General features: G+C 43.5%; 1 protein-coding gene across 1 annotated transcript; it reads right to left on the reverse strand.

Moving 5' to 3' along the window:
• Positions 1–2,109: 2,109 nt before the first annotated feature.
• Positions 2,110–19,348, reverse strand: CDK1 (cyclin dependent kinase 1). Its single transcript, XM_054983072.1, has 8 exons — positions 19,234–19,348; positions 16,698–16,755; positions 14,419–14,575; positions 12,117–12,240; positions 10,897–11,067; positions 9,264–9,427; positions 5,695–5,836; positions 2,110–2,462 (listed from the first exon to the last, which is right to left on the reverse strand). Exons 2-8 carry the CDS (start codon positions 16,732–16,734, stop codon positions 2,346–2,348), a joined length of 912 nt encoding a protein of 303 aa, XP_054839047.1. The 5' UTR covers positions 16,735–16,755; positions 19,234–19,348; the 3' UTR covers positions 2,110–2,345.
• Positions 19,349–19,938: the final 590 nt, after the last annotated feature.

Here is a 19,938-nt window from a genome sequence, read left to right on the forward strand (position 1 = left end):
GTGCTGGTTATGTACTGCAATAAACATTTTGGATTTGGCATAGCTTCTCCGAGTAAGTTATCTTCCTATATCGACCGTTCAGTACTTGAAATGGTAGAGTTCAGCGTAACTAACATAAATGCTCTCCTATATCGGGGGAGTCAATTGCTTAATATTCAGTGGGAGACTTCTAGGGTATGATGTACCCCCAATTAAATAGAAAAGCATAAATGCTGTCCTACACAGGGGGACAGTCAATTGCTTAATATTCAATGGGAGACTTCTTGAGTATGGCGGTCCCCCAAATAAATAGGAAAGCAAAAAACTCTACATGCTCTAGAATGACAGTTCAAAAGCCCAATTCATATAAACGGTCCAAAATGACCATTCTAGCTTTCTCTACCCTCACTGACTCCAAATCCAAATTCTGAATTCCCAACCTAGATAGCAGTTTATCTCAGTTGCTTCCAAGAACTTAAGTAAGAGTCCTTTAACAATAAAAGGCAACCATCATTTTCACAAGCAAATACAGTCTTCAGCCACATCTTAAGGGTAGCCATCCAAGCTCAGACTTCAAGGGAATGAACCTCCAGTTCTGATCTCAGGGCAATCCCGGCTACACATCGAGGAACTCTGGGAACTTTACACAAAAAAATTAACAGGTAATCCAGAGTTTCTTGAAAGGCCAGTGGGCAGATCCAAACTGGTGCACTATATTGCAGTTGAGTTACTACTTCGGAATTTCATACTGTCACTGCAGCAGGAAGATATTGTCTGCCCTTGGTGTAGAAAAACCAAGTATAGCATTGTAAGTTATCAAGGCCTTTTTCTATCTAAGCATTTGTAAGATGGATCTTCCATCACAAATTTGACTGGAAGTAAACCCCTAGATAGCAAACTGCTTGTTCTAACATTTGCTCTCCAATTCTCCAGATGTACTTTGGAGATCATGACCTAGAAAAGACCACGAATTTAGATTTATTATAGTTAACATCGAGGCCTTCTCGTTCACTGTATTCAGCAAAAGCCTTTATCAGTCAATGGAAACCGAACATCATCCTGGCACACAACACTGCATCATCAGCATAAAGTGGAATTGGTGCTGCAGATTCAGCCAGATGGGAGCAAGAGAATTTACCTTGTTTAAGACGGACATGATATCATTTATATGTAAATTAAATGACATAGGGACCAGAAGATATCCTTGTATTACCCTATTGCAGGGGGGAAACCCGTAACATAATTCAGTAAGTGGGTTTCCGACGACTCACCTCGATTCCCCAGCGCAAGCGTGACACTGCGCCCCTAGCAGGAATAAAAGGAGTCACTCCCCTCCTGCAGTGCCAGATCCCACACCGATGGGCTGGAATGGGCTGCTGATGAGGCCAGACCACCCTGCCCTCCTCCACCCTGCCCCATATCTGGGTATTGGGAGGGGGCAATGGCCGGCCCAGCCCCCCCCCCCCCCGCTCTTTCTAGAGCCCATTGTATTTTTTGCCACAACGGGCTCTGTTGCTAGTATCTGATAAATGCCCTTTAGAACTACGTCTCACATGTGCTGTAGTGGGTTCATATAGCTGATGAATCAACCAGAGCAGCTTTGTGTATATGGCTAATTTATCCAATCTGTTGATGATTATGTAGAATTGAGTCAAAAGCCACCTGCAAGTCCATAAAAGCAATTAACAGACCTGTCTTAGCTGGGTGGTAGAGAACTAGACAATGGTCTATTGTAGCCCTCTCATTCACAAATTCAAGTTGCTCTGGACTTGACCTTCAAAAACTCGTATCATACATATGTAGTAGGGAAGTGGGACTCGGGGGGAAAAACCTAACACCCACTCACCCAATATATTTATATGATAAGAGATGCGTATTGAAATGTTCCCCATGGCAGCCATTTTGTGATGGCACCATCTATCCTTTCTCAGAATCCCACATGCATCCATAAGCCCAATAACAAAAGCAACAGGGTTATACTAGTAGAAATTCTACTACTAGTATAGTAGTAGTATGTAGTATGGGTTATACTAGTAGAAATTCCATATTACCTTCCATTAGCATCAAGTTTCAACTCACGCAAAATAGTTCTCCCCAGCATTTTTCAAAAGAAGAAACAAAAACCTCCACTCCTGTTCTATCTTTAAACCATTTATATAATATGCATTAACAGTGTACAACTTTATTCGATAGTGAATAGGTTAATATTTACACTTAAGCCAGAGCACTCTATAAAACAGGGCTACAGTGACAGAACAGGGCAAAGGCAGACACACATAAAACAAAAGTCAGAGGAAATGTGATAGTGAAAAAACCACAAGTTTTAGTATTCTTGCCCCAAACCCATTTGGGTGGTTTTAGGGCAATTAACTTTTCTTGATCCGACTGGCTGGAAGTTTAGATTTGTCTAGATCATCAAAATATGGGTGGTTCAAGGCCATGCGACCAGAAATTCTCTTTGCAGGGTCATAGATTAACATTTTCTGCAAGACAAAATAAAGCCGCTTGTTAAGTCACCTGCAACGTGAGCAACGCAAAGAAGTCAGTCTCCAAAGAACTGTGGAGCTCAGTGTTCAGAATAGAGAATGGGAGTGTGCACCAAAAGCAAAAATCAGAAAAACTGGATTCCAGTGAATCAGACCCATTCCACCCAAACCAAACTGAAGCAAGAGACACGGTTGCAACTTAGCCCAACAGAACCAGTGTCATTCAGAGCAGTCAGACACTGGGTTCAGCCAGTGGGTGAACACCACAGAACAGAACCAAGCCGTTACCCAGCCACAAGCACAAGGCATTGCCTTGCTTCAGTTTGCTTCTGTTGGGCTAAGCTGCAACAGTGTCCCTTGCTTCAGTTTAGTTTGGGTGGAATGGGTCTGACTCTTTGGTGTGATGGTGGTCCCCTTGCTCTGCTTCCATTCTGGAGGGATTCCATTCCTGGGCTTCAGTTTGCTTCTATTGGCTTTCTCTGGGATGAGGTTGCATTTGGGAGTGTGCCTTGGGCCATGGCAGGCTCGCCTGAGTGTTTTTTTTACAGTGGGAGTCAGCTTTGATTTTTTTCAATTGGAAAAAATGGAGTAGCTGGAAGGCACCTTGTTCAGGGGCCCATAGAATTGGCCCCAGGGACTAATCTTCTTGAAAATAGGGGGGAGGGGTGTCTTTAGAGGACAGTCAGGAGCAGGACCTCTGCAAATGTGGAGTTTGCTTGAAAAATACCACCTCCACTCCCCTGGATAGTCCCCAGATGGTTTTCCCCATAGGAAATAATGGAGTGTGGCTGGGGGCACCTTTTTGGAGGGCCCATAAAATTGGCCCCAGGGTCCAATCTTTATGAAACTTGCAGGGGCGGGGGGGGGGGAGTCTTTAGAGGACAATCAGGAGTAGGTCTCCTTCAAATTTGGCAGAGTTTGGTTGAAAAACAACACCGTCCTGCAAAGAAGGCAGAAACTGCAGTTTCTTTGCAGGGAAACGGCAAAGAAACAGGCAAGCCTCGTTTACCAAATTAAACTGGTGGAGTGAATTCGGAATACCGAATCTGATTTGGTATTCTCTATTGTGATCTGGAAAAACCAAATTTTGGCAAATCAGCAAAAGTTGTTTTTCCCCTGAATTCCAGACCCGAACTAAACATCCTTAACAGAGAATGTTTTTATTTATTTATGTCATTTATAGTCCGCCTTTCAATCGGTAGCTTTCACCTGCTTCAGAAGCAGCTTGTGATATGACATTGGGGAGGGGGGGGGGCGGTACACAGAGAGAAGGAATTTGTTAATTTAACAATTCCATATGCCCAGTTTGGATCCCAGCCTGAAAATACAGAAGACCCCTTGTACACCACTAAGTACAATTTACAATATTTGAAGGACCAGTGACAAAAAGAGTCCCTTAACACATTTAATTCCACCCTGTAGCCCCCAGGGCACACACCAAGCAGCTTCCAGCAGCAAGGGTCTTATACCAGGAGAGCGTTCAATTCTTTTTATTAGTTTTCCAGCAGCAGGGGTGGCTGCAGCTTCCTAGAAAGCTTATTTGGTGGCTAAACTGTTTTGAAACTTCCTGATCTACTAACAAAAGCTTACAGCTTCACTTAGCCTTATTTATGAGCCATTGTTAACACAAAGAGTCTCTCCCAGCCATCCACCCCCCTTCAGGCCAAAAGTCCGTCCAAGAAAGCATTCTGTTCTTTGAGGTTATTTGAGACTAGGCCAAAAGGGTTTTTTTGTGGGGTGAGTGAGAGATGCAAAAAGCCATACAGGCTCAGGCAGAATCCAGAACAAGAAACCAGATCCATGTGTTGCCTTTTTATTAGGGCCCTAATTGAACAAAGGTGTTTGGTCTCCTCGTTCAGAAGCTTGGGCCAGGAGATCTAAACCTGCTCTCCTTCAGAATTTTCAGTTCTTTTCCAACATCAACATTTTAACTCTTGCAAAGTTGGAAACACAGTTCATCTACCAGAGAGAACTAAGACTAACCACCACATTCTGTGGTGCTTTATATACTGCCACCTGACCATACGCAAGCTCAATTTGCATGATCCTCTCCCTTCTCAAAGACATGGGGGTGGGAGTAGAAGAAGAGATGACATGAACTAAACTGGGCATCAATGTGGAATATCAGCTTCATACCTATGTTCACCTGTGTAGTGGAGGAGTGTGCCATTCCCACTCCATCAAATGAAGACGACAAGCACAGTTCATAGTTTAACAGACTGTACAATTTATTCTGCCCTGTAGAACTCAACAAGAGCCACTGAGGACTAGATCAGCCCCTCATTACCTATTGTGTAGGTGGAGCTAAAGTCCTCTGCAGTCTGCCTGCAGCGCAGCCTCCAACAGAGATCAGGGTCCATTCAAAATATTCAGCCGTGTTACCAATGTCTACCTTGCACAAAGAACCCTGATAGCTAAAGTATCTATTTTAACAGATTTATCAAAGAGTCCAGTAGCACCTTTAAGACTAACCAATTTTATTGTAGCATAAGCTTTCGAGAATCACATTCTCTTCGTCAGATGCATGGAGGGCAGAAGGAAACTGGCCAAATATAGAGGAAGAGAGGGGGGGAAGGAGGAGAGGGGGGATGTAAACAACTCCTTTGATGTGGAGATGCAGACAGCTCCTTTTGGTGTGGGGATCAGTTTGCTTGTGTAAAGATTCAAAGGAGTTTGCCGTGTTAAGTCTGTAGTAGCAAAATCAAAAAGAGTTCAGCAGCACTGCAGCACAAGCCCTCAGTGCTGCTGAACTTTTTGATTTTGCTACTACAGACTAACAAGGCAAACTCCTTTGAATCTTTAACAGATTTATGTATGCAGATCTGGCTAGAAATTGCTGTTAGTTTCCCCCTCTCATTGGGAAGTGGAGCAGGTTTCAGTGTGATGGCAGGCGTTTGCAGCTACACGCTCTGCAAACGAGAAACGGTATACTGAAGACCTACCAGTTTAGCTTTCAGAAACATGTAAAACATGGGCTTTTTAAAAAGGCCTTTGGCAATGTGCTGTAGGAAAACAGTATTTGAGGTGTTGTGGTCTAGATCAGTTTTTAATTGGACTTTTTGGTTGGAAAATTTAAACAATTTGCTGCTCTGATATTATAGAAGTGTGTGCCCCCCCTCAAGATATTATTGTTTTTATTGTCTATGTCTCAAGAACCAGCAGCGGCTGAGGTGTGTAGAACAGTCTAAATAACTGGCTTATGTTTTATGAGAGACCAACGTTCACTTACAGAAAGCAAGTCCAGCCCATCTTCGTCCAGGTTTTTCACATGGGACGCCAGGCTACTGGGTTTCCACTTCGGGAAAGTGTTCTTGTAGTCTTGCAAAGACTCTACTTCAGGCCACACGTCATTGTTGGGCGTCCCCAAAGCTCTATCAAGGAAATAAACCAAGAGAGGATTTAACAGTCTCTCCCAACAAGCATCTTAGAAGGCGTTCTATTCAACACGCCCCTGTTAAACTATTGCAGTGATTCTGCTTTTAAAAAACAAACAGCCATTGGCAGGCACAAAAATCTCACAGACAGAAGATGACAGACTGAGGTGCCGACCTGGCCTTCATTAAGTACCACAGCAGCACACCTTAGTCTGTGTTAGCGAAACAGAATTTTGCCACTACGCTGCCTCTCAGACACAATACAGCCTCCTCTTCCCCAGCAGTCCATTGTTGAGGACCGGTTTACACCTGCAGCTAAATCAAATGGCAAAGCTTCTGTTGGACAGTTCTATAGTAGGCGGAAGGTTAGAAGGTGTTGGTGTGAAATTAAGAAGAAAGGGTTTAATCTTAGCACATTGGGAATAAGCAGACAGACTTCTGTGGTTTTAGCTCTAGAAAAATACTTTTACTACATATCAGGGGTTAAAAAAGGTAAAGGTAGTCCCCTGTGCAAGCACCGAGTCATTACTGACCCATGGGGGGGGGGGGGGGGAGAACGTCACATCACGACTTTGTTTGGCAGACTTTTTGTTACAGGGAGGTTTGCCATTGCCTTCCCCAGTCATCTACACTTTAACCCCAGGAAACTGGGTACTCATTTTACCAACCTCGGAAGGATGGAGTCAACCTTGAGCCGGCTACCTGAACCTGACAGAAGGATTGAACTCATGTCGTGAGCAGAGCTTGGGCTGCAGTACTGCAGCTTACCACTCTGCGCCACGAAGCTCTGTACATATCAGGGGAGAAAATAAAGAATATTTGGTTAGAAAATAAAGAATAGCTTACTATCTGGCTACATCTTGATGGTTAGACTAGGAGCTTAGAGAGTGAGCTGAACACTTAACTGAACTGAGAGACTTAGAGACTGAACAAAGAGCAATAAAACCTCAGTACAGGTTTCTAGTTAATTGCCCCCCAATAAACTGATTCATCCAATAGACAATCCTAGATTCCTTCATTAAGACTAAAGACTCCCCTTTCTATAGCAGGAACTTTGACTCAAGGCCTAAGTGGTCCTGTGCTAACTAGCTACCTGACTAAACAAACAGAATAACAATTTAACTCTTTCATGACTTAACACAGGACACTTGCTAAAATCCCAACAGAAGGACTTCGTCTGTTACAAAAGTTAGTATATGAGGGACAAATATTTGGCAGTTTTATCCTATTGTTTCTTCAAGGATCTCAGAGCAGCATTTTATTTGTATTCATTTATTGTATTTAAGGCATTTATACACACCTTTCACCTCAATGGGGACTCAAAGTAGCTTACACCATCTTCCTTGTCTCCATTTTTCCTCACAACAAACCCCGTGAGATAGGTTAGGATGAGAGAGTGTGACTGGCCCAAGGTCACCCAGCAAGCTTCCATGGAAGACTGGAAGTTCAAACCTGGGTCTCCCAGACCCTAGTCTGGCTCTCTAACCACTGCATCACACTAGCACCTGCTTCTCCCCTCTTCTAGGTTATCTTCACAGCCAATGCCTGAGGTAAGTTAGGCTGAGAGAATGTCCGGACTGTGTTCTACCACTCCATTTAGCAAAATTTGAAGCACCCTGCTCCCCCACCTAAGGAGCCTTTTCCAACTTAATTGGCTCTTTCTCCACCGGAAGAGACACTTTGGAAGGAGGAAGGCTTCGAACTTCCCTGAGCAGACAGAAAGGGATGCAGACCACTGACCCAAGATCGCCCAGCAAGTATCTCTGCCAAGAGGGAAAATGTAATCAAGGACTGAAGGGTGTGATTAGAGTCCAACTCCAATGCAATACTCTATTTTTGGCAAGTGTTGAGAGTTAGGATGTGGAGCGGAAAATTTTCCATTTCTAAAGATTCATTGTTTCCCAAAATTAGTGTCCGTGAACAGATGCCATTGCCAATACAATATTAGGCAAGCTTGGCCATTTCAAAGTTGTAGTTAAGGTTTTTCAGGTGATTATGCCTAGGAATTGTATGAGTACATGCATGTTTTATTGATTTGTAAACCACCAGTACATATAATAAACCACATTTTAAAAGTCAAGTTACAAGTTCACCTGATTGGCAACACAGGTCAAATCAAAGCTAAAATTCTTATGCCTCCTCTCATGTGGTGAAAGGGGACATTCGATTTGCCAATCCAGTTTGGAGCTAACAATACTAGTGATGCCATAGATAGCGATGGTGAAACCGAGATGCACTGGTGACCTTGGGGAAAGAGAGTTAAATTCCACGGAAATAGAAGAGCGGATAATCACATCCAAAGCATATCACACTAAAATTACTGTGTCACTTTTCAATTCCTTTCCTTTCTCAAATTTAAACAATTTAAGGGAGCTGCCTCCTATATTCTCTTTAAAATGCGACTATTATGCCAGTAAAAATAATTTCCACATAAAACTTTTAAATTTGTTTGAATAATTTTTCCCCTTATCAAATATCTCAGTTCAAGTATTTGTTGCTATTAGCACATAAAGTTAACATGGGGGATTTTTAAAATTTCGTTTACTAAATGCAAGTCAAAATAAATATACCACAGAAGATAACTTATTGCATCTTTCCTCATAGCTGCTTGCGGAAAGCAAAACAAACGCCAACAATTGAGAATTTGTTTGGAAAATTATGGAATACTTTCATATTAGAAAAAATAAATGATGATTTATATAATGCAGAACACTTTGCTGAAAAATGGTTCCCTTTTATTGCTCATATAGAAAAGAATAATCTTAAACCTAAATCTAGAGTATTACAATCAGTAGCAAACTTTGGTTACTTCTTCCTCTAACACTTTTTTGCTCTATTTAAACACCTTCCATTTAGTTGTAGCAATCGGTGTAAACGATGTAAATATTGTGAGACAGTAGAACCATTTGTAAGTCTGTTAATATGTTCTAATGTGACTTGTTAATAAAAAAGTTTTTTAAAAAATAAATAAATATACCAGATCAGATTACGATCAGGAGGAAAAAAAATCCTGATAATTTATATTTGTACCAGTATAGCTACTCATGGGATCAAGCCATTTTAAAGGGTACAACCTAACTAGGCAATGAAATCCCATTGGATTAAATGAAACTTACCTTCAAACAAACCAATTTAACTGCATGCTGCAAGTTCAGAACAAGAATGAGTAGCTGTTTAGCTGCCTGCTACCAGAAAGAGGACACACATGCTCAGCGCACATGCACACATGCACCCTCAGTACGTATGAAGATAACCAAAACAGCTGAGGGCAGACTCTTGACTTTATCAGCTTGCATCCCCCTCAGAATGGCAGGCTGCAATGTTTGCTTTCATAAAAGCTGCTCTACAGCCATTCGCCAAGCGCACCTAAGAATGCAGCACGATGCAGCACAAACAGACCCTTCCCACTCGCTAAGTTAAATACCTGAAAATTCGGAACAGCTGGTCAATTTCAGAATCCCCATGGAAGAGAGGTTTCTTGGTTGCCATTTCAGCAAAGATCGTACCTATGCTCCATATATCTACAGGCGTTGCGTAACGGGCGGAGCCTAGTAGCACTTCTGGCGATCTATACCACAGAGTCACTACCTACCACAAGCAAAGAAACGATTAGCCCATTTTTAAGGAAGCATACATTGCTACATTTTAAAAAACCCACATTCTGGAACAGGTATGATTATATTAATGCAACCTATTCAAGAAGCAAGTGCATTACACATTTCTGGAGTCAATACGTCCACTCTTGAACAGTTTCACGCTTTTTTAAAGTAATACTATTTTCTGGCCTCCATCTTGTAAATTAAGCATTAAGTTAATAGAATTCATTCAATTCCGTTCATTTTATCCCACCCCTTCTTGCAAGAGTGGCATACGTGGTTCGTATCCTCCATTTTTCCCACACAACAACCCTGTAAGATACCTCAGGCTCTAATAACTAACCACTCTTCATGTTATTGAGAACATATTTGCTGCCTGGTCTTCTTTTCAAGACTCATCCCATTTTATCCTCCTAACCACATAAAGCATGTTAAGCTGAGCCAGTTTCTGGCTCAAGGCAAGCTCTACAACCACACTGGGGTTCAGACCCTCTACGCCATATTAGCTGTGTTTCAACATCACTTGAAACACTGGTCGGTCCATCTCAAAACATCACAGTGCTGAAAACAGTGCAGAAAAAGAGAGGTTCACAGATAGTCGAGGGACTGGAAGAGTCCTTGAAGAAAAAGGCTAAACCATTCGCAGCTTTTTAGTATGGAGGCAAAAATTGAGATCAGAGAGGGACATGATACAGATTTCAAGCTGTGCTTGATTTGGGTGGGTGTTTCCAGGCTTATAACACTAGAACAGGGGTCCCCAACATGGCTCCAATGGGCATCGTGACACCCACCAACATCTTTCTCAGCGCTGCCAAGTTTTTTTTCCAGAAAGTGAGTGTCATTAGGTGGGGCTCTTGCTCAACATGGCTTCTGATTGGCCACTGGTGATCTGATTGGCTGTGCAGACTAATATAATGTTGCTTCAACAGGCAGCTGCCACCACAGCATTGGTTGTATCCTCACTCCTCCTCCTATTTGTAAAGTCACCTCTCATCTCCCCTGCACTTGGACTTCCTCCGGGTGTGAGCTTGGCTCTGCCTCCTGTAGCAGCCGGTCGGTGGTTGTCTCCACCTCCTGAAGCAGCGACTATACGGCTGCACCCACCACCCCGTGACAGAACTCTGAAAATGCCCACAGGATCAAAAAGGTTGGGGACCCAGCATTAGAATGGCCATGTTCAGAACAAGTATGAACATCAGTTGGAGGGGGTGGCACAGAACTATTGCCTGTGTTTCTGGAGACACTTAGCAACTGTTGAGAACAGAGGACTAAACTAGATTTCATCTGATCCAACAGGGCTATTTCTGACCTTTCCAATAAACGATACATGGTAGCATTATTGATGTCCCCAATTAAAAACAAACACATTCACCTCTTAGTCATTTAGTGCAAGATTCAGTGTGGGGTGTTCAATGATACCAAGAGTGCTCAGCTACAGAACAGCCGCTGAAGCAAGCTTACCTCATGTGTGTAGACCCGCACGGGGATACCAAAAGCTCGGGCCAGCCCAAAGTCAGCGAGTTTGATTACTCCGTTGTCGTCTATTAACAAGTTCTGAGGCTTCAAGTCTCTGTGCAGAACCCTTCTTGAATGACAGAACACGATACCTTGCAAGATTTGGTACAAGTAACTCTGAAAAGGGCAACACATCAAAACAGTGTGACTGCTGAAATATTACAAACCCATTAGGCTCTGATCTCAAGGCAGGCTTTGCAGACAGCAGTGGAGAAGCCCCTTTCGAATCTTACAGCGGGACTTTTGTGAAGTTAACAGCGAATGTATTCCAAATTTCTATCCCACCTATCCTTAAGAAAGCCCAGAACCATTCACATAGAGTTTTCAAATATCTTATGACCAAAATGCACAGTGCCTCCTACCAGGTTTCTTTCCAATTCCTCCTTGGAGCCCACATTTCCCATGAAGCCTTTGGTTACCCATTATTCCTCATTCCCAAATCAAAATACAGGTTTGCTCACATATTATTAACTTCCTCCCCTCTGCCCCATTCCCCCCCACCCCCAGTTTACAACCTAAATTTCAGCCGTGGAAAAGTCAACTCTTTGGGCCAGTTTTTATGCTCAACTGACATGTACAGCAAGAGGTGTCTGACAGGATTCTTTCAAAGCAGAGGTTTTCAGATTGCATGCTGGACACATTCAAGCACACATCGTAGTTTTTGCACAGAACAACAGTAAGGCCCAGATACATCCAGTACTCCTCATGAACAAGGATCAGAAACCTTGAGACTGTAGGCGCTTCTGGAATTTTGAGAAATGGATGGCACCATACCACAAAATGGCTGCCGTACACGGGAAGTTCAATCACAAAATGGACACAACGGTGGCTGAGAGGTACTAAGCCTGTAATGGAGGCATTTGTTTCTGAATGGAGTGTGCCCGAAAGACCCAAAATTGATGCCTCCTGTGGTTTTCAAAACCATTTGTCGCTTCAGCAAGGTGACATTAAGTCAGGATTGGGCCTTTGAGGCAGAAACAAGTAGGCACCAGGAAACATAACAGTTGGGCACATTGACTTACAGCACGTACCCTAAAGATTCTGCAACAGATAAAGGAGCCATGATAGGCATTCTGGGATTACTTTAGCAGATCCCATCAGCGCTGAAGAAGTTCTCCAAAGGCAGGAAACTTAAGAAGCACTGGGTGACTGTATTGACTCCTTACCTTAACAAGCATACGGTCTAAATACTGTCCCGATGGGATAGAGTCCAGGTATTTCTTGAGATCCATAGAAAGAAATTCAAAGATAAGGTAAAGCCTTGAATCTTGCATAAGCACATCCTGAAGACTGAAGAGAATTTTCTTTTTTTAAAAAAAATTGGAAACAGCTCAGATTTTAACTAATGCCATGTTCTCCCTTGCCCTTCCTAAAATTTAGACCGAGTTTGCTGTAAAGAACCAAGCACTCTTTAACTTGGACATTTAACTAAGAATCTCAGTTATTACTAACTACACAGCACCTGTATCATTAGTCCTCACAACATGCCCAGAAAAGGGTTCCACAGCAGTTGTAAAGAACAACAATCAGTTGCATGCCCTGCAGGTTCCATTCAGGCCTGGAACCATAAACTTTGTAATGCTGGTCACAGGGAGGGCAGGTCAGTGTGAAACTGCAAGCCAGAAATTCAACTAGGTCTTTAGTTCTGGCTTCCTTTCACGTAAGGGAAATTTTTTTAATGGTTTAAAATATCAATAACAACAAAATAATTAACAACAACATTCAGTTTATATACCCCTTTCAGGACAACTTAACACCCACTCAGAGCAATTTACAAACTGTGTTATTATTTTCCTCACGACAATCCCCTTAAGATGGTGGGTGGGGCTGAGAGAGCTCTGAGAGAGCTGGACTGACCCAAGGTCACCCAGCTGGCTTCAAGTGGAGGAGTGGAGAATCAAACCCAGTTCTCCAGATTAGAGTCCTGCCGCTCTTAACCACTACACCAAACTGGCTCTCTATTTAAATTTTAAAAATTTATTTCCCAACTAGATACTTTAAGAACTTGCTTTAAAATACAATAAACATATCTCTATTAAAATCTGCGCCCTCTTAAATTTGAATCCATGACCTCATCATTTAGGCCTGCACACTCATCAAAAAAAATTTAGACATTTATTAAAATTAATCTAAACCAATCAAGGGTAAAAAAAAAATGAACAGATAGCTAAATAGTTCAGTCTCATGGACTTAAAATGAAAGATTTATGCCTGTGTGGTTATACAGCCATTGTGGTACAGTGGTTAGGTTATCTGGCTGGGATCTGGGAAGCCAGATGACAAATCCTCAATATGCCATGGAAACTCACTGGGTGACCTTGGGCCAGTCACTCTCTCTCAGCCTGACCTTCCTCATAGAGTTACTGTGAGGATAAATTGGGAAGGGTGAACTGCATACGCTACCCTGGGCTCCATGAAGGAAGGGCAGAATAGAAGTGTACTAAATAGGTTCACATGCTTAACTCTTGCACTGAGATCAGTAAGAGTTCAAAATTTAAATTGGTTAGATCAACATTGTGTTTTTAAACTATACCAATTTGTTACTTGTATCAATACAACTATTGGCAAAAAGAAGAAAATGATACTGAAGAATATAAGGAAATTGGAATTTTCCCCTGCTTGCGTCAGATTCTCCTGTGTACTTGAACTATACCTATAGGATGTCTTCCCTACATATTATACGCGTAATGACTAGAGATGGTCACAAACTGGGGGGAAAACGAACCATGTGGTTCATGGTTCATCAGGTTTCACGAACTCTCACTGGTTCGTGAACCGGTTCGTTTGATTTGTGAAAATGTCACTTCCAGGTCAGCAGAAGGTCTGCAGAAAGCCCATCCTTACTGTTGCCTAGGAAACCGATTGTTCAGCACCAGGCTGTCTTCAGTGATGAACCAAAAAACGAACCAAATGAACCGGCCTAAAGTTCATGGCAGTTCGTCAGAAATGGGCCTGTTCGCGAACCATGAACCGGCCCAGTTCATGCTGAACTTTGGTTCGTATTTTGGTTTGTGCCAATCTCTATTAATGACACAGAACATATGGGCAGAGCAATCCTCAGCATGTTAACCTCTTTCAAATTGGGAGTAAAATCCAGTGGACAACATGTATGTAGGACTGCCACCTTAGACTTGGATCCTATCTTCCTTTTCTGCTTGCACTTCTACCCATATGAGAGATGGAGCAACTTTGCCAGTTCCCACTGCAGATATCCATTATACCCACTGATCCACTACCCACCACCAGTGGGACGGCAGGCAGGCAGCAGGAAATTGTTTGCCTTATGGTCTTTGATTTTGAAATCACAAGATAAATTTCCAGTAAGCAGCCCTTATGCCTGCTCAAGTTATCAATATCTCAAGCCCAATATTTTACACCAGCTTCCTTGGGAACATGCAAGAGGCTCATAGGGTTCCAGAAAAGGAGGGGACCCCCTTTGGTTTTATGGGGCCACAAGCAATATACATACCAGACTATATTGGGGTGATGAAGCTCTTTCAATAAGGAAACCTCACGGATAGCAGTGCTGGGAACGCCTTCTTCTTCACTCTCTAATCGTATCTTTTTCATGGCAACCACTTGGCCCGTAGATTTGTGTTTGCCTTTATACACAACACCGTAAGTTCCTGGGGGTGAGGAGAAACAAAGAACTTAATGTTGCGGCATGATTTAAGACAGAGGTAGTTGCATGGATGCAAAACTTTGGCAAAGGAACCGTTTGGTGTTTTGCTTTGGAATACCAAAGCTATGAAGCCTAACAGAAAATGGCATTTTGCTAGATGAGCAAATAGGATGCTCAGAGGACAAGAGAGTGCATGCAGCCCTACGCTACCAGGCACAATCCAAAAAACCTGCACACATTAGATTAGGCAACCAGCAGAAGTACCTACATTCATGACGAACATTTCCTATTCTAATTATATTTTTAGGGATCTACTAAAAAGCAACATAGTCTCTCTCCTTTGTGTTAGTGCATGACAAGAACCTCACACAAAGAACCATAATTAGACTAGTTTGCACTGAGTTTACAGTACAGTTTGTAGCCTTCTCCGACAACACGGATCTTAAGAAAGCTATCCTTCTAAAAACCAGAAATACTTCTTGGAAGATCCAGAATAATGGCCAAAGAACAGGCTAAGAGAAGGCAACCGAGATCTAGTTCTCCCCAAAGTAACCAACTCAAGTATGCACAGGACCACAACAGCCTGAAAAAAGGGGAACCGTTAGATTGCATGCTCTCCTGTACCAAAAAAAACCCCGTTCCCCACAGCAAAATAGACATCAGGGGAGGAGCCATCATCTTTCTTCCTCTTATACAAGCATTAAAGAGGCAGTGTGGTATCGTGGCTAGAGTGACAGACTAGGATCCGAGGGTCTCAGGTTTGATTCCCCACAAAGCTCTCTGGGTGACCTTGGGCCAGTCACACACTCTCAGTCTGACCTACCTCACAGGGGTTGTTATGAGGATAAAATGGAGGTGAGGAGAATGTCGTAAGTTACTTTGGGTGCCCACTGGGGAGAAAGGCCAGGTATAAAATTAAGTAAAAATAAAATAAAAAGGTACAGTAAAGACAACAGATTGAAGATCAAGGACCCTGTTAACACAGAGGTTAACTGAAATCCACTTTCGATAAATGGGACGATCTGTTCCCTGAACATGCAGGCTCAACATGCCAGAGAATATTTCAGAGGAGAAAACTAGATGTCCCCAAATGAGGGATGGGAGCACACATATGAAGCTGCCAAAGTAAGACCACTGGTCCATCTAACTTTGTACCCTTACCTTGTAGCAATGTTTCCAGTCCAGGCAGAGAAAGATTGTTCCTAAGGATAGCTACTGAAAATTAAAGGGATGGGTCTAGGGCCTTTCATATGCATAGCATAAGCTCTGTTAAGTAAACGATGTTAGGGAGCACAGCCACAGGAGAAAAATCAATAGGTAGGTGGGGAGGTGGTTTCTCCCCACACTGGCTCTCCCATGCTGATGCACTCTCTAGCTGGAACCTTGCCATTCTCAAGCAGAGCACTAGCAGCAGACAGGAAGAAGAGCTGAATATTCTTCCCCCCTCCTGTTAGCTCTCTTCTACAAATGATGACTTCTATTAGATGCAAGCAAGGTGTCTCAAGCCCTGTGTTTGCTCACCAATGTGTAGTTCAGTACTAAGAACAGGAAAAAGTACAGATTACTCAAAAAGTAACAGGACTGTTGTTTAAGATCTTGATGTTTCTAATCAACAATGCTTAATCAGCAAGCTGTCAGATAATTTGGGCAGTAGGAGTGCAGCAAATATCTACGAGTCTTCCACTCCAACAGCACAAAATGTTTATTTGCTGTTGTGCATCAAATCCGAACCAATAGAACAGTTGGTTTGTGGAGTTTTTACAGACCCAGAGTGAGAGAGAAGCCATGATATTAGACCAACAGAACAGCCAGTCAGGTCAGACATTTGAATAAGAAGAAGGAAGTCAATAACAGTCTGGCATGATATTTCAATAACTAGCTGGGGCTGTGCATTAAACAAGGGACTCCATGATGAGACCTGGTGATGCGGAATAGCTATTTCCTGTCTGAATAATACATGTCTTGAGGTCGCTTCACACTCAGTGCTACGCAGACCAATAAAATTCCCATTGTTCCTGGAGATGCGCTGCTCCTTCTAAACAATGACGCTTAGTTCCAAATACACAGGATTAGACTGGAAGCTTCAAACATTCCTTCGGTTGAATGACAGATCCTGGGTTACCTACCTTCACCAATCTTCTCTATTTTCGTATAGTCGTCCATCGCTGTGTGATAGGATTAGACCTGAAACAGAGCAAGGAGCGTAAGCATTCACAGCGCCAGGTGTATATGAAATACAAACCCACCCTTCCACTTCTTAAAAGTTAGATTTCCAAAAGCTATTTGAGAATGTTTTGAACCGGCATATACCTCTTTGTACTCAGCAGAGGGTGTAAAACTATCATTAAGGGGGAGCGGGTTTTGTTTCAAGATGGCCTTGAAAAAGGAGGTGGAGGAGAAAGATTTGCCTTTTCACCTGCAGCAATTCAGGTTTGGGATGAAAGTCTAAACACCTGCAGAGGGAAAGCAAGTAAAGATCTCGCCACTTGGTGTGTTTGTGCTGAGATAGTGGAGTTAGTTTTATGTCAACAAAGAAAAGAAACAGCGAGGAGGGATATCTCAGCAGAGCAATAAGGTAATCACGGGGAAGGTCACATTTCATGAACCTCATTAACAACAATAAAAAACAACTGGCAAAATCACCAGTGTACCAAATAGGGGCTTAATGAGTTGCCCAGATTATAGTTACAGGGAGAGGGGGAGATACAAAATCTTCACTATCATTCTCTTGAATCTAGCACACGAGTTTACACATTAGAGGCTCTGGGACGCTTTAGCATCCCACCCCTCATGGTATGATGATGGACACATGTACCAAATCAACAATGCACATATCTGGGCTGTACTTTATACTGGGAAGGCCCAGGGTTCAAAACCTACTTCAGCCTGGCTTACTAGGTTCCCTCACTGCCACAATATAGAATTCACACCAGACTAATTTACAGAGTCATTGTAAAAGCCTCTGGTACTCTATGAAGTGTGTTGAGCCCTTGAACATTAATCATATCATTATTATTATCATTATCATCTCTTTTCCCAAGGTGTACCAATCCTCCAAAAGGATGAGAATACCACATCTGCACAAACATGCCATTCCCATATAGAATGTGTGTGATCACAGCAACAAGGAAGTTCCTATTTCTTAACTCTTGTTTATATATGAGCCTTTCAAACAGCTAGCTCCCAGATTTTAGTCACATGTATATGAGAGAAGAATCAAAGTAGTTCACTTACTGTAATACTACTTTTAAACAAGTGCTAAATTCCCTGTAAACAAGAGCTCACTAGCAACTTTGTGAGTTTCCTGTCCTGAGATTAAAAGGAATAAACTTTGACCCGAAGGTCCTTGGTTCAGATCTTACCACTGTCATGAGCCTACTAGAAAGCCTTAGGCAAGCCATTCAGTTTTGAGCCCTACCTGCAATGCACATATCTGGGGGAATAACACCACTGGTCTGCTTTACAGGGCAGTCATGGTGGTGGAGGAGAGTGCCCTCAAGTCATAGCTGATTATGGCAACCCCGGGTGGGGTTTTTAATGGAAAAAGGCTAACATTTGCCATTGCCTGCCTCTGCAACCCTAGTCTTCATTGGAGATCTCCCATCCAATTCGTTACAGGAAGATACATAAAGCACTCTGAATACTGAAAGTGCAACATAAATGCAAAGTATTTTTACCACCCACTAACTCTCCATGCTTAATACCAAAATCCCTGCTTTTGCAGAAGTTTTCACTTTTCACAACTCCCACACTAAGAACAGTTTGCCCTACAGCAGAGGCAGCAGTAAGGGGGAAGGCCAACATTTTGATCCCAAGTAAGGGAGCTCGACTCTTGAAAGCTCTTTAGTCCTTAAGGTGCTACTGGACTGAAACCTGGCTCATCTACTGCGGACCTACCCGGCCGCCCACCCGAAATACGTCACATTACACAGATTTGCACTGAACGCAACGATTGAACTAGCTCCATCTGGAGCCTGCTGTAGGAACGGAGCACTAGAGAGCTGTGGCTCTCGAAAGCTTATGCTACAATAAAGTGGGTTAGTCTTAAAGGCGCTACTGGACTCTTTACTATTTTACAGAAAAAGTAAGGCAGCGCAAGAGCAGCTACACGTGCACTTCCCTGGCAGACAGCAAAGGTCGGGTGGGCGCCTGCAGGAGTCTTACACTAGCGCCCCCCCACATCAGACCATGACACTCCACATTCCAACCCCCCTCCCAAACCGGAAGAAAGGCTTCCAATGGAGAGGAAAGACTGAGAGGGGCAGGAAACCTGATCGCCTCGTTTCGCCCTCAGGGCTCCCATTTAACATACAGCTTTGAGGGTTCCCAAATCCTTAAGTGTGCATAGGATTACAACCAAGACTGGCGAGCAATGTGGGGCGATGAAGCCCCGGGCAGAGCCTCAGAACGAGAAATTACTTATTTTACTAAACAGGCAAAGGAGAGAAGGAAAGATCCGCGTTTCAGAAACGGGATTCTGCATTACGAAGCTCCGGGTTCAGCAGCAGCGTTTGATGAGCACGACTTCGCCCAGGCCCCGTTCAGAAATGCAGCCTCAGCGCATCGGCCTCCCCGCCTAAGGCACCTGCGGCCCCTCCTTCCTCCTGACCCCCCGGCCGGCTTCACCTGCGCCCCTGCTCCCGTCCCTGGCCGCTCCCTTACCCGCACAGCCGAAGCCAACTCGAGCCGTTCCTCTCCCTTTTCTTTGCAAGCCAGAGGCTGCGAGCAGGCAGTCAAATTAACCGCGCGGAGCCTCTTCCAACGCACCAATGGTGCCGCGCCGTTGCTTTCAAAAAGGCCAATCAGAGCGCGCCCTCGGGCCGGCGCCAAAGCTCGCAGGAAAGGCGGCGTAGAGGCTTTGAAACGGTCGGGCGCAGCAACCGAAAAGTGCACGGTTCAAAAGTGTTCCGCTTATGGGTCGACTTGAGTTTTTTTCCTACTTTAGGCTAGGAATTACAAGGTGGGCGGGCATTGGTGGTGGTTTGGTTTTGCGAAGGTTTTCAGATTTTCTTTCTGAATTTCTGCGCGCGCACATACGCTCATATTAGCAATCTACCCACTGTTCCCCTTTCCCATTTGTTTTTTCAAATGCTGTGTAACGAGCGTAAATGCGACTAAAAATGTTTTGCAGTCAGGAGATAAAACCCGTTGAACTTCTGCGTACTGTGCAGCGCCACCCCCCCTGCAAAACCCTGGGTTGCCAACTGGCCTGGAGAAAATGTCCCGTTCCTTTGGTGACGGAGAGTGCCATCAAGTCATAGCTGATTTATGGCGACCCCAGCTGGGGTTTTCATGGCAAGAGACTAACAGACTTAGTTTGCCATTGCCTGCCTCTGCAACCCTGGTCTTCATTGGAGGTCCCCCATC

The sequence above is a fragment of the Eublepharis macularius genome, chromosome 6 (assembly GCF_028583425.1).
Source record: "Eublepharis macularius isolate TG4126 chromosome 6, MPM_Emac_v1.0, whole genome shotgun sequence".
Classification (NCBI taxonomy): Eukaryota; Metazoa; Chordata; class Lepidosauria; order Squamata; family Eublepharidae; genus Eublepharis; species Eublepharis macularius.

Excerpts from the sequence above, each read along its gene's own strand:
- CDK1 (XM_054983072.1), bottom strand. The coding sequence starts at position 16,734 with ATGGACGACTATACGAAAATAGAGAAGATTGGTGAAG. Across the intron at positions 11,068-12,116 it reads TAGACCGTATGCTTGTTAAG|AGTTACTTGTACCAAATCTT; the intron begins GTAAGGAGTCAA and ends TGCCCTTTTCAG. Across the intron at positions 2,463-5,694 it reads ATGGGCTGGACTTGCTTTCT|AAAATGTTAATCTATGACCC; the intron begins GTAAGTGAACGT and ends TTTGTCTTGCAG.